Here is an 18,009-nt window from a genome sequence, read left to right on the forward strand (position 1 = left end):
ATATGCACACACCATCACATTACATCTCTCTTTGCATGTGTGCATGCATGTGGTCTGGTTTTTTGGGATCAAAACGGGTATGATAAATTAAAAGTTTCGAGATAACAATCATATACAGCACAGGAATACAAAGTACTGATACCTAACAGCAGATGGCAGACTTTATTCACACTCCGGAATACACGCCCATCTGAATGGAAGGGAAAACATGCACAACTGGATAAAGACCAAACTATCAATCAACACACGAACCTTAATTTATACCCAGCTCTTCCTTAAGGTCTGCAAGTTCTCAGACGAATGCATACAAGAGAAAACTCCAAACATATCAAACATATCCTATGCCAAGAATACAGGGGTTGCTTGACGTTATGTATGTGCGCACGTGTATATCAGGTGGCTGCCAGCGAATAGGCCTGAACAAAGGTCACATGCTCTACCTTAGATTATCTGTGTGTGATAGTGGAAGGGGAGGGCTGAAGAGCGAAATAAAATAAACACGTTATCAAATAGACCTTAAGTCTTGCAAAGCATGGCCTACATGCCGCAAAACCTTTATCCGTATAAAACGACTGCAGTAGTCAAATCTACATAGAAAATAATACATTATTATTGTATTTGTAACAATATTTTATTGTCGTATGAAAAAGTAAACCCTGTTGCTAAACATAGAGCCCATTTAGAAGTTAAAACTTTTACAAGAGCTAAATAAGAGGAAAGGTTGTAAAAGAATTAGACCACAGCTTCTTCTGGGTCCATGTGAGTGTTCCGGCTGGAGAAGACATCTGCCAGCATATGTTTAGGGATCTCAGAACCACGAACTCGCAGGGTGTAGCACGCGTCCTCCACTTTGCCCAGACTCTGACGCAGTGTGTGCAGCTTCTTGGACACCTCGTAAGGGCCCGTGTTTCCAATATAGGAGAAACCGTCATGGATCTGACGCAGGAACTGGCTCAGCTGGAAGGGCGTGTCGATGTCACCGTTGCCCACGCTGCTAATGCACAGGCGCATCAGCTCACCTGTCAGGTCGGCCACACCCAGCAGGTAGTCTGCGGGCATCACCTGGAAAGTCAGGACCTGAGGTTCCGATGACAGTGTGTCAGCAGAGCCCTGAGATAGGACAAGAGACAACAAAAGTGTTAAAAAGGAACTCAGTTGAATAACCTACAAATCAGTACTTTCACAATTATGATTATATCAAAGAGAATTTACCTTCAATAAGGACACTATCACAGTGCAATGATCTTGCAAAAAATATTACAATTATAATTCACCTACAAAACATTACCCACCCTCTGTTTTTATGTAAGCTGTATTGCATTAGTAACAGCAATGAAGAGTAACCAAGATACTGTATGTTAATACAAGTACAGACCCTTTCCAAAAAAATGTGAATATCATGGAAAAGCTTATTTCCATAATTCCATTCAAAAAGTTAAACTTTCATAGATTATAGATTTAGGGCCCGCAATTTGTTTATCTTTACATAATTTGGGCTTCCAGCTCAAAAAACCCACAAAATCAGGAATTAAAAAAAATAGAATACTGTGAAGAAATCACCACTCAGTTTTTGTAGCAAAAAAGACAAATTAGGGTCACATTAAATCAATCAAAATATGGTACTTTCAAAACGATGTGTTAATCTTCAATACTTATAATAATAATAATAATAATAAACAATAATTTGATGCACTGTGGCATTGAGGCAATCAGCCTTTGGCATTGCCTGGCAGTTATGGAAGCCCAGATTTCCTTGATGCTTGCTGTCAGTTCTTCTTTGTTTTTGGGTCTGGTGCCCCTCATTTTCCACTTGATAATACACAATAGCTGAGTAGCATTTGTTTTTATAAACTGTATTATAAATGGCACTAAAATGGAACTTGGAAATGCGTAGACCTCTGCCAGTGTCTGATAGGTAGCAGTAATACCAATGAACTTCTGTAAAACACTTTCATTATGACAAATGAAGTTTTGAATTTAAAGTGATTTAATGGCCTCTACCTTGGCTTATGTCACATTCCTCCATGAGGTTTGGTGATAAACTTTATTGTTTTCAGCAAATAATCATTAACTTAGAATTTTATGGCTGCAACACGTTCCAAAAAAGCTGGGACAGGTGACAAAAAAGACTGAGAAAGTTGAGGAATGCTCATCAAACACCTGTTTGGAACATCCCACAGGTGAACAGGCGGGTGCCCTGATTGGGTATAAAAGGAGCTTCTCTGAATTGCTGAGTCATTCACAAGCAAAGATGGGGCAAGGTTCACCTCTTTGTGAACAAGTGCGTGAGAAAATAGTCTAACAGTTTAAGGACAATGTTCCTCAATGTGCAATTGCAAAGAATTGAGGGATTTTATCATCTACGGTCCATATCATCATCAAAAGGTTCAGAGAATGCAAAGCAAAAGCCATTTATCAACAACACCCAGAAACGCACCGGCTTCTCTGGGCCCGAGCTCATCTAAGATGGACTGATGCAATGTGGAAAAGTGTTCTGTGGTTCGACGAGTCCACATTTCAAATTGCTTACCTGCAGTCCAGACCTGACTCCTATTGAAAATGTGTGGCGCATTATGAAGCGTAAAATACGACAACGGAGACCCCGGACTGTTGAACAGCTGAAGCTGTACATCAAGCAAGAATGGGAAAGAATTGCACCTACAAAGCTTCAACAATTCGTATCCTCAGTTCCCAAACATTTATTGAATGTTGTTAAAAGAAAAGGTGATGTAACACAGTGGTAAACATGACCCTGTCCCAGCTTTTTTGGAACATGTTGCAGCCATAAAATAAAAAAAAAGTTAATGATTATTTGCTAAAAACAATAAAGTTTATCAGTTTGAACATTAAATATCTTGTCTTTGTAGTGTATTTAATATAGGTCGACCATGATTTGCAAGTCATTGTATTCTGTTTTTATTTATGTTTAACACAACATCCAAACTTAATTGGAATTGTACATTTAGAAAGTTGCAATCAGTCTAACTTAGAAGAACATATATGTGTGGTTGCCACAAAATCTACTATTGTAAACCTGTCAAAGCTGTCCATTTTCTATTACGTTTATTTTGCTCAGCGTCACAGGATCGCTGCAGTGACTTCAAGTGCAAGGCGTGGTATACCCTGGACTGATCACCTGTCAACCACAAGGCTGGAGGCCACCATTAACACTCTCATCCACATGTCGAGAAATGGACAGCTCTGGTATGTAAGCCGCACCCAGGAAATAAACCGAATGCTTCAATGTGTGCAGATCTGATGCCACAGGGATTAAAATTAAAGAAAAAAGTTAGTTTTGCATTCCAAGCTTTAAGGTAATTATGTCTGTAAAAAACTTGACCTGGAGAAATTCTACACAAGAACAGATACAAAATGTAAACATGTGAAGAGTGGCATGAGATTCTCAACCTTCGATGCAGCAATATGCCACTGTGCTTACCTAGTTTAAATCATTATCCATTTAAATCTAAGAAATTCAACACTGTTATAAATATACCTTGTCTCCCATCATGAACAACAGCCTAGCGTTGATTTCCTCCAGACTGATGAGGCTGCGATGACGGATGTAGTGCTGAAAGGATGCGGCCTCCACATACTCCTGGATTCCTGATGCGTAAAACCCACATTGAAAGGAGTCACTCACACCAACCAAAACTGCAGAATAGCCCGAAAATATACAGTACAAGTAAGGGATATTGCACTTTTGGGTGAAATTTCCCTGATGAAACTAGCATGCACTGTTAACTGTTACAGGTGAACTTAATTCGACCTTTTTTAAACTTTGTCCAACTGTTGAACGTTTCAGTAATTTTTGCACAACTTGCTGTTCTCTAACAAATGAGTTGAACAGCACAATTCACACAGGATGTTCTAAGAGGGAAGTGGCCACTAAGCAGTGTCATAGAGTGTCATCAGCAAGTAGCAACAGAGATACAGAGAGACTGGAAGAGTCACAGAAAGGTATAAAAGTGGACATCCTTGGAATTAAACAAACACCCCACATTTTGCCGTTAATGCTCCTTTACAAAAAGTAGTAACTCATTCAACAGTTGGATGTACATTCAAACGTTTACAGGTCAGATTAAGTGCACCTGTAAACAATTAGTGCATTTTAGATTCAACCTAAAATTTCACTTGAAAACCTTTGTGACAATGTTGCACTAGATTTACACAAACTGAATACAGTAGTTTAAAAGAGAAAAAAAAAAAAAAGGTAGATTGCATATCAAGCCGAGTGTGCGTAAACACTACCGGCTATCTGCAGTGTATAGATCACAAATGCAGATAGTGATTCAAACCGGTTTCCTGCAACAGTCTGATTTGAACAACAGTGGCCATTTTTTGGGGCAGGCTGAGATGACCCCTCATTTGTTTTCTGGCCCTGTGTAAACAACAATCAAATAATCACAGGACGGAAGACTTTGTGTCAGAAGTTTACTTTTGGAACGCCAATTGAACTTCAAAAAGGGCCTGCTATCGCACTCAGGCTAACCACAGAAAGATACGCACAGCTGGGACGAAGATGTGCTTCGTCTCTACTTAAACTGCTTTCACTGGGTACCAAACATACTTACAGCATTTATTTTATTTTTTTCTTTGTTTGTGCTGACATTTTACAAATATCACGTAAAGAAGAAAATGTTGTTGTTGGTCAAACCCTCCTTATTTACATGGAGTAAAGGTTTCCAAGTCAGTTTAACTAATTGGGAACAAAATAAATACAGGGTTGAGTATTTTTTTTCCACAGTTTTAAACAAGCATTAGGACATAAAGGGTGCAAATAATTTGGCAATCCTGTGCCAAGACGAAAGAAATCAAGCTTTTTGGTATAAGTAGCCTAAAATAAAACAAGTACCTACCTGTTGAAAGAGACATAAGCAGTCAACAGAAAGGAAGATGCATTATCCCATAAATATTTAGACATTTTACTGTACAAAAGATGAAAAAATGATTAACTTTCAAGTGACTGACGGATGGTATACTCAAGCTTCTCCTCTCAAGTAAAATAGCCATGGACTGTAAATTACTATACAGTGGAATCTGAACATTCAATGCCCCAAAAGTGGTACACATTGGAGTTCAAGTACATTTTTCTGTAAAAAAATATGCAATTCAAACAACCATATCAGAAATTCTTGTGAGACTTTAACTTAGTGAGCATCTAAATTGTCTTTTGTATTACAACAAAAGACAGTGGAAACAAAGACGACCAGTGATATACAGTGCCACCAGAAAGTATTCACACCCCTTCACTTATTCCACATTTTGCTGTTAGAGACTTATTCTAAAACTGATTTGAGTATAGTTTTCTTTAAAAAAAAAAAAAAAAAAAAAAAAAAAAATCTACGTAAAATATCCCATAATGACAAAGTAACAAAATATTTTCAGACAGTATTGCTAATTTATTGAAAATGTAAACAAAAACATAATAGGTACATACAGCGTCTGAACTAAGTATTTAACACTTCTCACTAAATTTATTTCCAAAGGGGCTATTGGCATGAAATTTTCACCAGATGTTGGGAACAACCCAAGTAATCCATACATACAAAGAAAGCAGAACAAATAAGATCAGATATAGTCTTATATAGTCTGCTTTGATGAGAGCAAAATTGAACTCTTTGGATGCGATAATGCGCACCACGTTTGGAGGAGAAAAGGCACTGCACATTCCCCTAAAAACACCATACCAACAGTGAAGTTCAGAGGTGGGAACATGATGGTGTGGGGCTGATTTTCAGCAAATGGTACTGATAAACATTATTGAAGGAAGGATGAATGGGGAAATCTACCAAGGCATTCTTGACTAAAATCTGCTGGCATCTACGAGGATGATGAAAATGAAATGAGGGTGGAAATATCATCAGGTTAATGATCCAAAACACACTGACAAGGAAACTCTCAATTGGTTTTAAAAAAATTAAAAAAAAAATAAAAAATAAAAGCAAAGCTGCTACAATGGCCCAGCCAAATCACCTGCCTTGAATCCAATCTAAAATCGATGGAAATAACTGAAACTCAAGGTCCATAAAAGAAGCCCACGGAACCTTCAAGATTTGAAGACTGCTTGTGTGGAGGAATGGGCCAAAAATCACACCAGCCTCTCGCCCGAAGATAGCTGGGATTGGCTCCAGCACGCCTGCGACCCTAGTGAGGATAAGCAGTACAGAAAATGGATGGATGGATGGGTATTAAATACCAGATGGCGTGTTCAATACTTTTTCCCTGTGTCATTTCACATTATTACACAACTTAATTTCTGAGCTTATTTGTTCTACTTTCTTTGTATGTGTGGATTACTTGGGTTGTTCCCAACATCTGGTGAAATGTTCATGTCAATAGCACCTTTGGAAATATATTTAGTGAAAAAAATGATGACATGTTAAATACTTATTTCAGACACTATAAGTATTAACACCCTTGGCTTAATATTTTGTTGAAGCACCTATCCCAGCAATCACAGTCTCAAGTTTTCTTGGGTATGTCTCTACGAGCTTGGCACACCTGTTTTGGGGTATTTTCTCCCATTCTTCTCTGTAGATCCTCTCAAGGTTGGTCAGGTTGGATGGGCAGCGTCGGTGGACAACAATTTGTAGGTCTTTCCAGTGATCTTTGATTGTATTCAAGTTCAGGCTCTGGCTGGGCCACTCGAGGACATTCACAGGGTGCTCCTTAAGCCACTCCTTTGTTATCTTGGCTGTGTGCTTTGGGCCATTGTTGTGTTGGAAGGTGAATCGACACCCTAGTCTGAGTTCTAGAACACTCTGGAGCAAGTTCTCTTGAAGATTTTTTCCATATTTGGCAGCTGTCATCTTACCCTCTATGCGGACTAATCGCCCAGTTCCTGCAGCAGGAAAACAGCCCCACAGCATGATGCTGCTGCCACCACCATGCTTCACAGTAGGGATGGTGTTAGCCAGGTGAGAGCAGTGCCTCTTCTCCTGACGCTTGCAATTCAGGCCAATCATCCATCCATTTTCTGAGCCGCTTATCCTCATAAGGGTCAATTCAGGCCAAAAAGTTCTATTTTGGTTTCATCAGACCAGAGAATTTAGTTTCTACAAGGTCTGAGAATCCTTAAGGTGCCTTTTTGCAAACTCGAAGCAGGCTGCCATGCCCCTTTTAGTGAGAAGTGGCTTCCGTCTGGCCATTCTACCATAAAGACCAGATTGGTGGAGTGCGTTAGCAATGGTTAACCTTCTGGATGATTCTATCTCCGCAAGGGAACACTGGAACTCTGCCTTAGTGACAATAGGGTTCTTGTTCACCTCCCTGACCAAGGCCCTTCTTTCCCGGTTACTCAGCTTGGTCGGATGGCCAGACCAAGTGCTTTTCAGGACCTTCAATGCTGCTGAAGTTCTTTTGTATCATTCCCCAGAGTTGTGCCTTGACACAATCTGGACTCGGAGGTCTGCAGACAATTCCTTAGACTTCATTGCTTCGTTTCTGCTCTGATGTGCACAGCCAACTATGAGACCTTATAGAGACAGGTGTGTGCCATTCCAGATGATGTTCAATCAACTGAATTTACCACAGGTGGACTACATTCAAGTTGTAGAAGCATCTCAAGGATGATCAGTGGAAATCAGATGCACCTGAGCTTCAGTTTTGAGTGCCATAGCAAAGGATGTTAATACTTATGTACCTATTATGTTTGAATGTTTACTTTTTTTTTTATTTACACAAATGTCTAAAAATATATTTTTACTTTGTCATTATGGGATATTTTATGTAGATTTCTTTTTTTTTTTTGTAAAGAAAACTATACTCAAATCAGCAACCCCCACACCCCACTCAATTGGCAAATATCCTTGGACCCAGTCTGGCCACCCCACTAAAATCAGGCAAAAATAGCCACTGTTGTCCATAATCAGATAAGTTAACATTAATTTCAACCGTCAAAATTCAAGCTTGCTCAAATAAAGCCACAAATTTTTTTTTTAACTGTTGGTCATTCTGCGCACCCCAGCCCTAGGCTCAATCCCACAGCCACACATCCCCACTGCTTAAGAATTGAGTGCACTCGCCTAGTAGGATAAAAGGCCCAGTCTCCTAACCCACTTGCTAGTGTAGTTAACATAACATGCCGCACAGCGCTAGCTGGCATTCGATATATTAACACTGATTTGGAGAATCTGACATAATCTGATGTGTACAGGATATGAAAAGAAATGGGCCAACTACGCATTAAGGCAGGTTGAGCTCATTTCTACCAGAAAACTACTCACATTATTTAATTTAATGATATTAATAGCAGGTTACTTTTGGTAACTAAGACACAGAAACTAAAAGATAACTGCAGATTATTAGGATCTTTTATATACAATCTATAGCATAACACGGCACATAAAATGTTCTAGACAAATTAGTACGCCCCAAATAGATTTGTTTAAAAACCCCGAGTTTCATTTCAGAATGAATATTTTCTATGGCACACTATACTAAAAATATTCCCACAAATGTGGGCCATTTCTTTCACGAGATTTGGCGTGTTTACAAAAATATTGCAAAAACAAAACAAAAAAAATTAAAAACTAATTCACAAGAATTCAACCATGTCAGTCTATGCAACTGCAAAATTCTGACAATAGTTCGTGTTTACTGAGGAATTGTTAAAAAGCATTCAAAGGAGGTGTATTCATTTATGATGAACGTTGCGCTAGAGTAGTATGTTTGACTGGCAGAGCTATTCACACTGGAAATTCCCCACCACTTGTTTATGCAAGTCTTCAGCTAAAGAGCTTATCAAAGTGCAGCGTTGACCTCTTATCAGCAGCAATTAGGTTCAGATTTTGCCCTCAATATTGTTAATGGCCTCTTTATGAAAAAAGTGGACCCATTAACATATGCCTGGAGACTCCTTGTCCAGTATAGCCGCAAAGCCTCTACACTGAGCTGTAATAAAGATGATAAAAATGGAAAGGGGAAAACAGTCTAATTGGTGGGAACTGCTACTGGTCACGTCGCAGAGGATGCAGCATTGATTCAAGATTGACTACAATCTAAAAATGACTTCCCTCCCACCCCCACGAGCTAGATAACAGCTCACCATCACACTAGTTTGCCTCCAAACTCTGCAGACATTTTGGCTACGCTAACAAGAACCGAGAGTGATGCAAGAAGTGGAAAAACAACGTTATCAGAGGGTGTTCCTTTCAAATGCCTGCACCAAGGTCACGCTCTCACAAGTTATTTCGCCATCAATTTTAAGCACAGGAGGCAATACTGGGGTGCACAACAGGCTATTTCTACTGAGAAGTCTTGCTTCGTTAACTTTATTTAATGCTTTACATTTCAGCAATGATTGATCAATAGAGTATGTTATCTCTTATGGATACAGAAGGGTATGAATGTCATTCAAGATGATACATAGGGAATCTTATAATAAAGCTGTGTCCAATAAAGTTGACTAACAAAAGCCAATGCAAATAAGGAATTGGATATTCTTTTTTTTTCTAATTATTATGTTAGCATTGTGGTTGCACCAAGTTAAGGACTAATTGAGCACTTGACTTTCCATAATATTTGCAAGCAAACTAACATGATTTAGTTTCTCAACATCCTGCCAAAACATTATGACCACTTGTGAAGGCAGAATCCTACAGCTCTTATTTTAGATATTATATTGTGCAAATGGTCATAATGTTGTGGACGGTCGATATACTGTATAATCTAAATTTGCAAATAAGCAAATTCTTGAAATAGATCACAGGTACGCAAGTATTATTCTGTTAGGGAAGCCATAAGTGGAAGAAAAGTACGACAATTCTAGGTTTCTAAGATGACAAGGGCCCTCGAAAACAATATTTTTTAATTGCATCATTTAAGTGGTAGTGGCGGCACGTTGGACAACTGCTTAGCATGACTGCCTCACAGTTCTGAGGACCCGGGTTCAATTCCGGCCTCACCTGTGTGGATTTTGCATGTTCTCGCTGTCCCTGCGTGGGTTTCCTCCCACATCCCAGAGGTGGGGTACACCCTGAACTGGTCTCCAGCCAATCGCAGGGCACATACAAACAAACAACCATTCGCACATACATTCACACCTACGAGCAATTTAGAGTCTTCAATTAACCTACCATGCATGTTTTTGGGACATGGGAGGAAACTGGAGTACCCGGACAAAACCCACACAGGCATTGGAAGAACACGCAAGCTCCACCAGTCAGCCACCGTGCCGCCCATGTTGAACATATCTTTTTTAAACCTCTCCAATATGGAATATATTTTAAAATGTTAGTTGTTTTTTTTAGAAAGATAAACAACTCACCTGCAGTGAATGCTCTGTGAAACTGATAGATGTCCTCTCCTTTAAGCTCTTCGGCAATCTGACCAATTTTCTGCCTCACTCCATCCAGTTTCCCATCTGCCTCATTCAAAATGGCCTCTGCATCTGGAACACTTCCAACCCAAAAAGAAACTTAGAGCACAGTAAGAACGGACCTTCTACACTTTACCTTACAAGTAAGCATCGGACCTTGTGTGTGACTTTTGATTTTCCTATTCTTGCACAACAAAGTGAGCGGCTGGTACAGTGGTGTTTGTCCCCTTCCCGATTTCATATTTTTTTGCATGTTTGTTACACCTATAACTTTCCCATCAAACGAAATTAAATATTCGTCAAAGACAACACAAGTAAACACAAAATGCAGTTTTTAAATTGTTTTTATTATTAAGGAGGGGGGGGGGGGATTTTAAAAATAAAAAAAATTAAAATCTACATGGCCCTGTGTGAAAAAGAGAAAAAAATTGTCAAAAGTCAATAGTGCACATTATACATAGGTATAGGGGCAAATGGAAACAATTTTTCACATTATATAAATGTATGCCGCTATCTAGTGGTTATGAAAAAGCTGTACACTCATTCCAAAATGCCATCGCCACCTAGTGGTTATAAAACGAAGTGTAGCCTACACTTTCATTTCAGTATGACAGGGGGTACGTATGACTGCATATGTACAGTTCTGCTCATAAGTTTACATATCCTGGCAGAATTTGTGAATTATTATTATTTTTTTAAATAATATGACTGATGACTGAAAAACAACCATCATTAATTTCTTTATGGTTATGTTTTGTTTAATGATAATGTGTTTCTGAAATGCTTGACCGTTTAATTTGAATCCCATTAAAATAAAATGTGTTTCGCCTGGTCCTTCATGTTTTCTTTAAAGAATTTCACCCATCTTACAAATTCTGCCTGGGTAATCAAACAAATGAGCACAACTGTGTTTTTCTAATTCCATCCATCCATTTTCTGAGCCGCTTAACCTCACAAGGGTCGTGGGAGTGCTGGAGCCTATCCCAGCTATCATCGGGCAGGAGGCGCGGGTACACCCGAATTGGTTGCCAGCCAATCGCGGGGCACATACAAACAAACAACCATTCGCACTCACATTCACACCTACGGTCAATTTAGAGTCTTCAATCAACCTACCACGCATGTTTTTGGGATGTGGACGGAAACCGGAGTGCCCGGAGAAAACCCACCCAGGCATGGGGAGAACATGCAAACTCCACACAGGCGGGGCCGGGGATTGACCCATGTACACCATTTGTGTATATGGCTCTCACTGTGGTTCACTGGAGTCACAAAGCTTTACAAATGGCTTTATAAATTATTCCACACTGATAGATCTCAATTACTTTCTCTCTCATGTGTTCTAAAATTTATTTTGATTTTGGCATGATGTCTAGCTTTTGAGGATATTTTGATCTACTTCACTTTGTCAGGCAGGTCCTATTTAAGTGATTTCTTGATTGAGAAAAGGTGTGGCAGTATCAGGCCTGGGTGTGGCTAGAGAAATTGATCTCAGGTGTGATAAACCACAGGTATGTTTTGACAGGGGGCGCAATCAATTTTTCCACACAGGGCCATGTAGGTTTGGATTATTTTTCTAACTTAATAATAAAAAAACATTTTTAAACAACTGCATTTTGTGTTTACTTGTGTCGTCTTTGACTAATATTAAAATTTATTTGATGATGGGAAACATTTAAGGGTGACAAACGTGCAAAAAAAAAATGTTTTAAATCACGAACGGGGCAAACACTTTTTCACACCACTGTAAATGACATGCCATGTGTTATTCATGAAACTCAAATCTTACCAACCTTAATGTCTTTGTTTGTTAAATAGGAAAACACAAAAACAAGTCCTATTTACAATTTAAAACACTGAAAAATTTATAAATCTTGATCATGCATACCTTGTCACTCTGTGTAAAAGAAAAATTGTCCTCTTGCTTTCAATGGTGACATCTCGACTGAGCTTAACAAGACGCTCGTATTTGTCGTGCTTGGTGTCAAGCTCCATCTGGAAAACTTGAAAGAAATGTGTTTAATGAGACATTCTTAACCCTTTAACCTTTACATTTTGCCACCTTACAACCACAAACTTAAATGTTTTTATTGAGATTTTATGTTATTGACCAACAGAAAGTATTACATAATTGTAAAGTGGACGCGAATGATACACAGTTTTCCAAAGTTTAAGCAAATAAAAACCTGAAAAATGCATTTGTATTCAGCCCCCCTGCATCAATACTTTGTAGAGACACCTTTTGCTGCAATTACAGCAGCTCTTTTGGGGTATGTCTCTACCAGCTTTGCACATTTAGACAATGACATTTTTACCCATTCTTCTGTGCAAAAAAGCTCAAGCTCAGCCAGATTTGATGGAGAGCATCTATGAACAGCAAAAAGTCTTGCCAGAGATGCTCAATGGGATTTAGGTCTGGAGTTTAACTGAGACATTCTAACACATGAATATTGTTTGATCTAAACCAGGGGTGTCAAACCGGCCCGTCAGGGGGTCCAATCCGGCCCGTGGGGATGGAGAACACATTCACTATTTTTCAATAAAAGTAACTTTTGTTGCTAATTTTATCCCCTGGAGGGTGCACTGACAACACTTAAATGACATTGATGCACTTGTGAAGGCCAAACGATGCCAAGTTTCAGGAGCACACTGCAATTCTGTGAAAATAAATACTTCCTGTAGAAATGTTTTAAGACATTGAATATTACAAAATTTTAGTCAAATGCTTCACTTAGAAAGAGGTTAGTTTGTTGGAAACTTTTGGGTTTTTTTTTCGATACACTGCCACAACTTAAATTTTTATGTATACATTTACAAAGGATGCATAACTGAATGGTGTATGCTCACTGATTCATAATACTATTGAAATAATGTTTGGTTAAAAATTTCTGACTGGTTATGATTTGCAACAAATTTTGCAACAAGATAATGAATAAATGTGAATATTTTCTGAAACTACTTGTAATTAGTTGCACCAAAACAATGGGCAAAATTTTGAATAGTTGTTATTTATGGATTTCTAAGACACAAATATTGTGGTCCAGCTCACTTGAGATCTATTTGGGGTGAATGTCGCCCACGAACTAAAATGAGTTTGACACCCCTGAATTCTAAACCATTCCATTGTCGGCGCCATAGGGGTCGGGTGCAGTGTGAGCCGGGCGGTGGCCAAAGGCAGGGACCTTGGCGATCCAAACCCCCGGCTACAGAAGCTGGCTCTAGGGATGTGGAATGTCACTTCTCTGGCAGGAAAGGAGCCCGAGCTGGTGTGTGAGGTCGGGAAGTTCCGAATATATATAGTCGGGCTCGCCTCCACACACAGCTCGGGCTCTGTTACCAGCCGTCTCGAGAGTGTTTGGACTCTCTTCCACTCTGGAGTTGCCCACGGTGAGAGGCGCCAGGCAGGTCCGGGTATACTTATTACGCCCCGGCTCGGCGCCTGTACTTTGGGGTTCACCCCAGTGGACGAGAGGGTAGCCTCCCTCTGCCTTCGGGTCGGGGGATGGGTCCTGACTGTTGTTTATGCCTATGCACCAACCAGCAGTTCAGAATACCCAACCTTTTTGGAGTCCTTGGAGGGGGTGCTGGAGAGTGCTCCCGGTGGGGACTCCATCGTTCTGCTGGGGGACTTGCTCACGTGGGCAATGACAGTGAGAAGGGCGTGATGCAACAATGGCTTCCTTCTTGCCACTCTTCCATAAAGGCCAGATTTGTACAGTGTACGACGTATAGTTGTCCTGTGGAAAGATTCTCCCACCTGAGCTGTGGATTTCTGCAGCTCCTCCAAAGTGAACATGGGTCTCTTGGCTGCTTTTCTGACCAGTGCTCTTCTCACTCGCTCTGTCAGTTTAGGTGGACGGTCACGTCTTGGTAGGTTTTCTGTTGTGCCATACTTTTTCCATTTTCGGATGATGGATTGAACGGTGCTCCTTGAGCTAGTCAAAGCTTAGGATATGTGTACATAACCTAACTCTGCTTTAAACTTCTCCACAACTTTATCCTTGACCCGTCTGGTGAGTTCCTTGGGCTTCATGATACTGTTGTTAACTAGTGTTCTCTCACAAATCACAGAAGCCTTCACAGAACAAGGGTGCTGTACACAGAGTAAATTACACACAGGGGGACTCTGTTTTCTCTATTACGTGACTTCTGAAGACAATTGATTGCACTGGTACGTATTTAGTGGTATCAGAGTACAGGGTACTCTATAAAAAATGCACACTCGGGTTGCACAATATTGGAAGAAGAAAAAAAAATTAAAACCAGCAATAAATATATTGCATTATGAAAAAATTGAGGAAAACTAGCACAAATGTATTTTTTCCCCGCTCGGATTTATTGTTTTGAGAGTTTATAACAGCTACAGTAGAAAAACTATGCCCAGTTGAGTACAGAGGTATACTGAGGTCCACCTGTATTTAAATGTACTTTCGTATTGAGCAGGTTAATAGTCCTGTCAGACTTAAATTTAGAAAATCATTTCTTTTTAATGGTAATTTATACTGTAGTACGTACTGTATTAGCTGTTAACACCTTCATAACATTACTCATTTGTGTTTCATAAATCTATTAGTTTACATTTACATGTTTTAACATAATACGCATTCTGTATTTGAGCGCGTTCGTTACCGTGAAACACGTTGTGCATTTGTTGCATTCTGAAGAGCGATACATTATAAGCAGTCGTGCAATTGTTTCCGTGTCCTCATTAATAGTTATATAAGAAGTGTATAAGTGTATGTATACAGTGGGCTGCTCCGTTTGTGTAGAATTACCCTAACATTGGTGCTCATTCCCATTACCATGTCTAAGGCTTTTCGCATTACTGTATGTTAGCATTAAGGTAGATGATGTTTTACAGTTTTAGTTTTACAGTTACTGCGGTACATTGCAGGACCTGCGATGTGACTACTGTGCAATGATGATGCTCAAATGATACAGTATATTATACACAGTGTTGCCACAGTTACCTTGAAAAAGAAACTTAGTTACTTTACTGATTACTTGAGTTTTAAAGTAACAGTTACTTTACTCATTACTTGATTTCAAAAGTAACTAAGATTACAAATAACTGTTTAGTTACTTTCAGCTGCTGCCGAGTGATAGTAATATTACTTATCCACAGTACGAATAGTTATTAACTTAACCGTGCACATTACTTGGTAATACAGGCCACACATTACAGAACGTCAATATGAGCCATTACCTTAAATATTAGTGTGTAGCTTGTAGCTGCATTAAATGACCTACTTGGCGCAGACTTGACGTGCCAAATAAGTACTTAAACATGTAAATAAGAGCACTATTCACAAGTACACTTGTCCACAGACTCTGCCAGAAATACAGGGTTTTGAGGGTTACTTTAAAAATGTATTCCCATACAGTTGCAAATTACCCGTTTATAAAATGTTGTTAGTACCAAGTACCATAATATTAATGTAACTTTCAATAATGTTTGCATTCCTCCAATACCAAATATGCTAATAAAGACAAAATAAATAAAATATCAATTCAAGTTAATATATTGCTATACATTTGTCTGGTCCTATGTTTAATCTGCACAGTTTTGGAGGAAGCCGGACCACCCAGAATCGAAAACCTCAGAACTGTAAGGCAGACGTACAAATCAATTGTTGATCATGCTGCAGACAGACAGACAGATAGATACTGTAATAACCCTGCATATTGTTCGAGTTCTGTGGTTTTCCATTGCCTGGGGGGGGAATAATAATAAGGCATTACAATATATATTGTAATTCTCCTCCTCCCGACACCCCGCATCTCAGTCGCGGTGGCCAATATGGAAAGAAGACTGTGGACTGTATGATAAACAATGACCTCCCACTTATTTTCCTCTGTGTTTAAGATAGCAAGAGGTCTGTCAAACTAACACGTCATGAGGGATGCTTCTTCAAGCCATCAGCAATCTATGTTTGCTGATTATGAAAAATTGTTGACTCTCTAGTAACTAGCATTGATTTGGCAGAGTAACTGTAATATGACTACTTTTCTGAAGGAAATAACACGTTACATTGCTCGTTACGCAAAATGGTGGCCATTTTGGAGTAACGTTACCCGGCATTACTGATTGTGCAGCTCTTAATGCACAGCACATTTTTCAGATTTACATTTGCTTCAAATTTTCAAAACCCTATATTTCATTCTACTACAAATTATAAGATACTTTGTGTTGGTCTATCTCTTGCACATAGAATCTTGACAAAATACATTCAAATTTGTGATTGTAAAGTCACGTGAAAGAGTTCAAGGGGTATGAATACTTTTCCAAGGCATTGTTAAGTGATATTGATGCAAAGAGAATATGGTTACCTCTGAAGGCTTCAGTGACCGGTGAAAATGGATCGACACTTGCCTCACAATGCTGAGCCACATCATTTTTCTGTGGCTGTCCCTCAGCTGTAAACGATGCAGAAAAGGGCTGTTTTTTTTCTCCAATGCCAAATTCTTGTGACAGCTATATGAACAACTCTCCCGCAGATCTCGTGTACTGTGGCTGAGCTGCAGAGTCATCTACGATCCCTTTATTTTGCTATTTAATGCGCAGCTTTGGTCTGGTGAAATAATAAGAACCCGACTTGCATTGTCCTACAGATTAAATTTGAACATGTGTTGCAAATGTTCTCGACGTTAATTCACACTATGAAGTAATAACGCCCAAGAAAGATCAATACATTGCAGTACAGTACTCAGTAGAGCAATTAAAGCAAGTTCCTTTTCACTGAGCCGAATGGAAACTAATGAGCAGTCGGATTCATAATGTAAACAATGGCTATTAACGTAGAACGTAGAAACTATTACACGCGTGTCTGACGTTTTCATGCCAAAGTGAGGAATGATTATTCGCAACGTCTGCACTTACCTACTTGCTGATTCATACCGTCACCGTGTCCGTAAAGTACAATTGAAGCTGAATTGTGATTATTTTCGACGACTTCTAACGTTAAGAGTGCAGTGTGTATAATTATAACAGGCACTACAGCCGTTTACACTTTAGCCTGACGGGGCTTAATTAAATAGTTCGTTGGGTGACGTCATTGGGTTTGTATTCAAAAGTAATAATTACTAGCGCATTAAAACACATGTATGATAAATATTCAGGAATTCCATACGAAATAAATTATATTTATGTGGATTTCTTTTTCAGGCAGTTGGACTGTCTGGCTGGGCTTTTGTGATGTTTTGTGCGTAACAGGAAATGGAGGAAGCGTTGCATTTTGGGATATGTATTATTTCAGAAAAGTAGGCAGTGGGCAGTGCAGCTCACTCAAGTCAAAAGTGCATAATTTCATCCACTTAGCAGGTGGTGTTTCATTTGCGTTGGTTTATTGGTTTGTTTGTGTGCTCCCTCCAGTTAGCTGGAAACGTGGGTTTCTGAAATTAAAAACAGTTCGTTTTAAAGGCTAGACTTTAGAGAGTCATGGGAGCCTCTATATAATAATAACATTAGTCTAATGTGATGCGCCGTCGCCTTTAAAGTCGAGCGTCATTTGTTACAATATGGGCCCTGCAGACAAAGTCATGAGATAAACTTTGTCTGCAATCTTAAATCGTAGAAATTTGAACAACGTTACAATTGTCTTTTAGCTCGTATCTCCATTCTGGATGGATTACTGTATGTTTCATTCAGTTTCTTGATCAGATTATTCACTCTCCGCTAACCCCTCCTC

At 39.3% G+C, this 18,009-nt stretch overlaps 1 protein-coding gene across 1 annotated transcript; it reads right to left on the reverse strand.

Annotated features, from left to right (window-relative positions):
* Positions 1–133: 133 nt before the first annotated feature.
* Positions 134–17,517, reverse strand: tsnax (translin-associated factor X). Its single transcript, XM_061789181.1, has 6 exons — positions 17,202–17,517; positions 16,652–16,738; positions 12,210–12,324; positions 10,271–10,401; positions 3,497–3,606; positions 134–1,110 (listed from the first exon to the last, which is right to left on the reverse strand). The coding sequence occupies exons 1-6, from the start codon at positions 17,215–17,217 to the stop codon at positions 733–735; spliced, it is 837 nt and encodes a 278-aa protein (XP_061645165.1). The 5' UTR covers positions 17,218–17,517; the 3' UTR covers positions 134–732.
* Between the last annotated feature and the right edge of the window lie 492 nt (positions 17,518–18,009).

The sequence above is a fragment of the Phyllopteryx taeniolatus genome, chromosome 11 (genome assembly GCF_024500385.1).
Source record: "Phyllopteryx taeniolatus isolate TA_2022b chromosome 11, UOR_Ptae_1.2, whole genome shotgun sequence".
Taxonomy (NCBI): domain Eukaryota; kingdom Metazoa; phylum Chordata; class Actinopteri; order Syngnathiformes; family Syngnathidae; genus Phyllopteryx; species Phyllopteryx taeniolatus.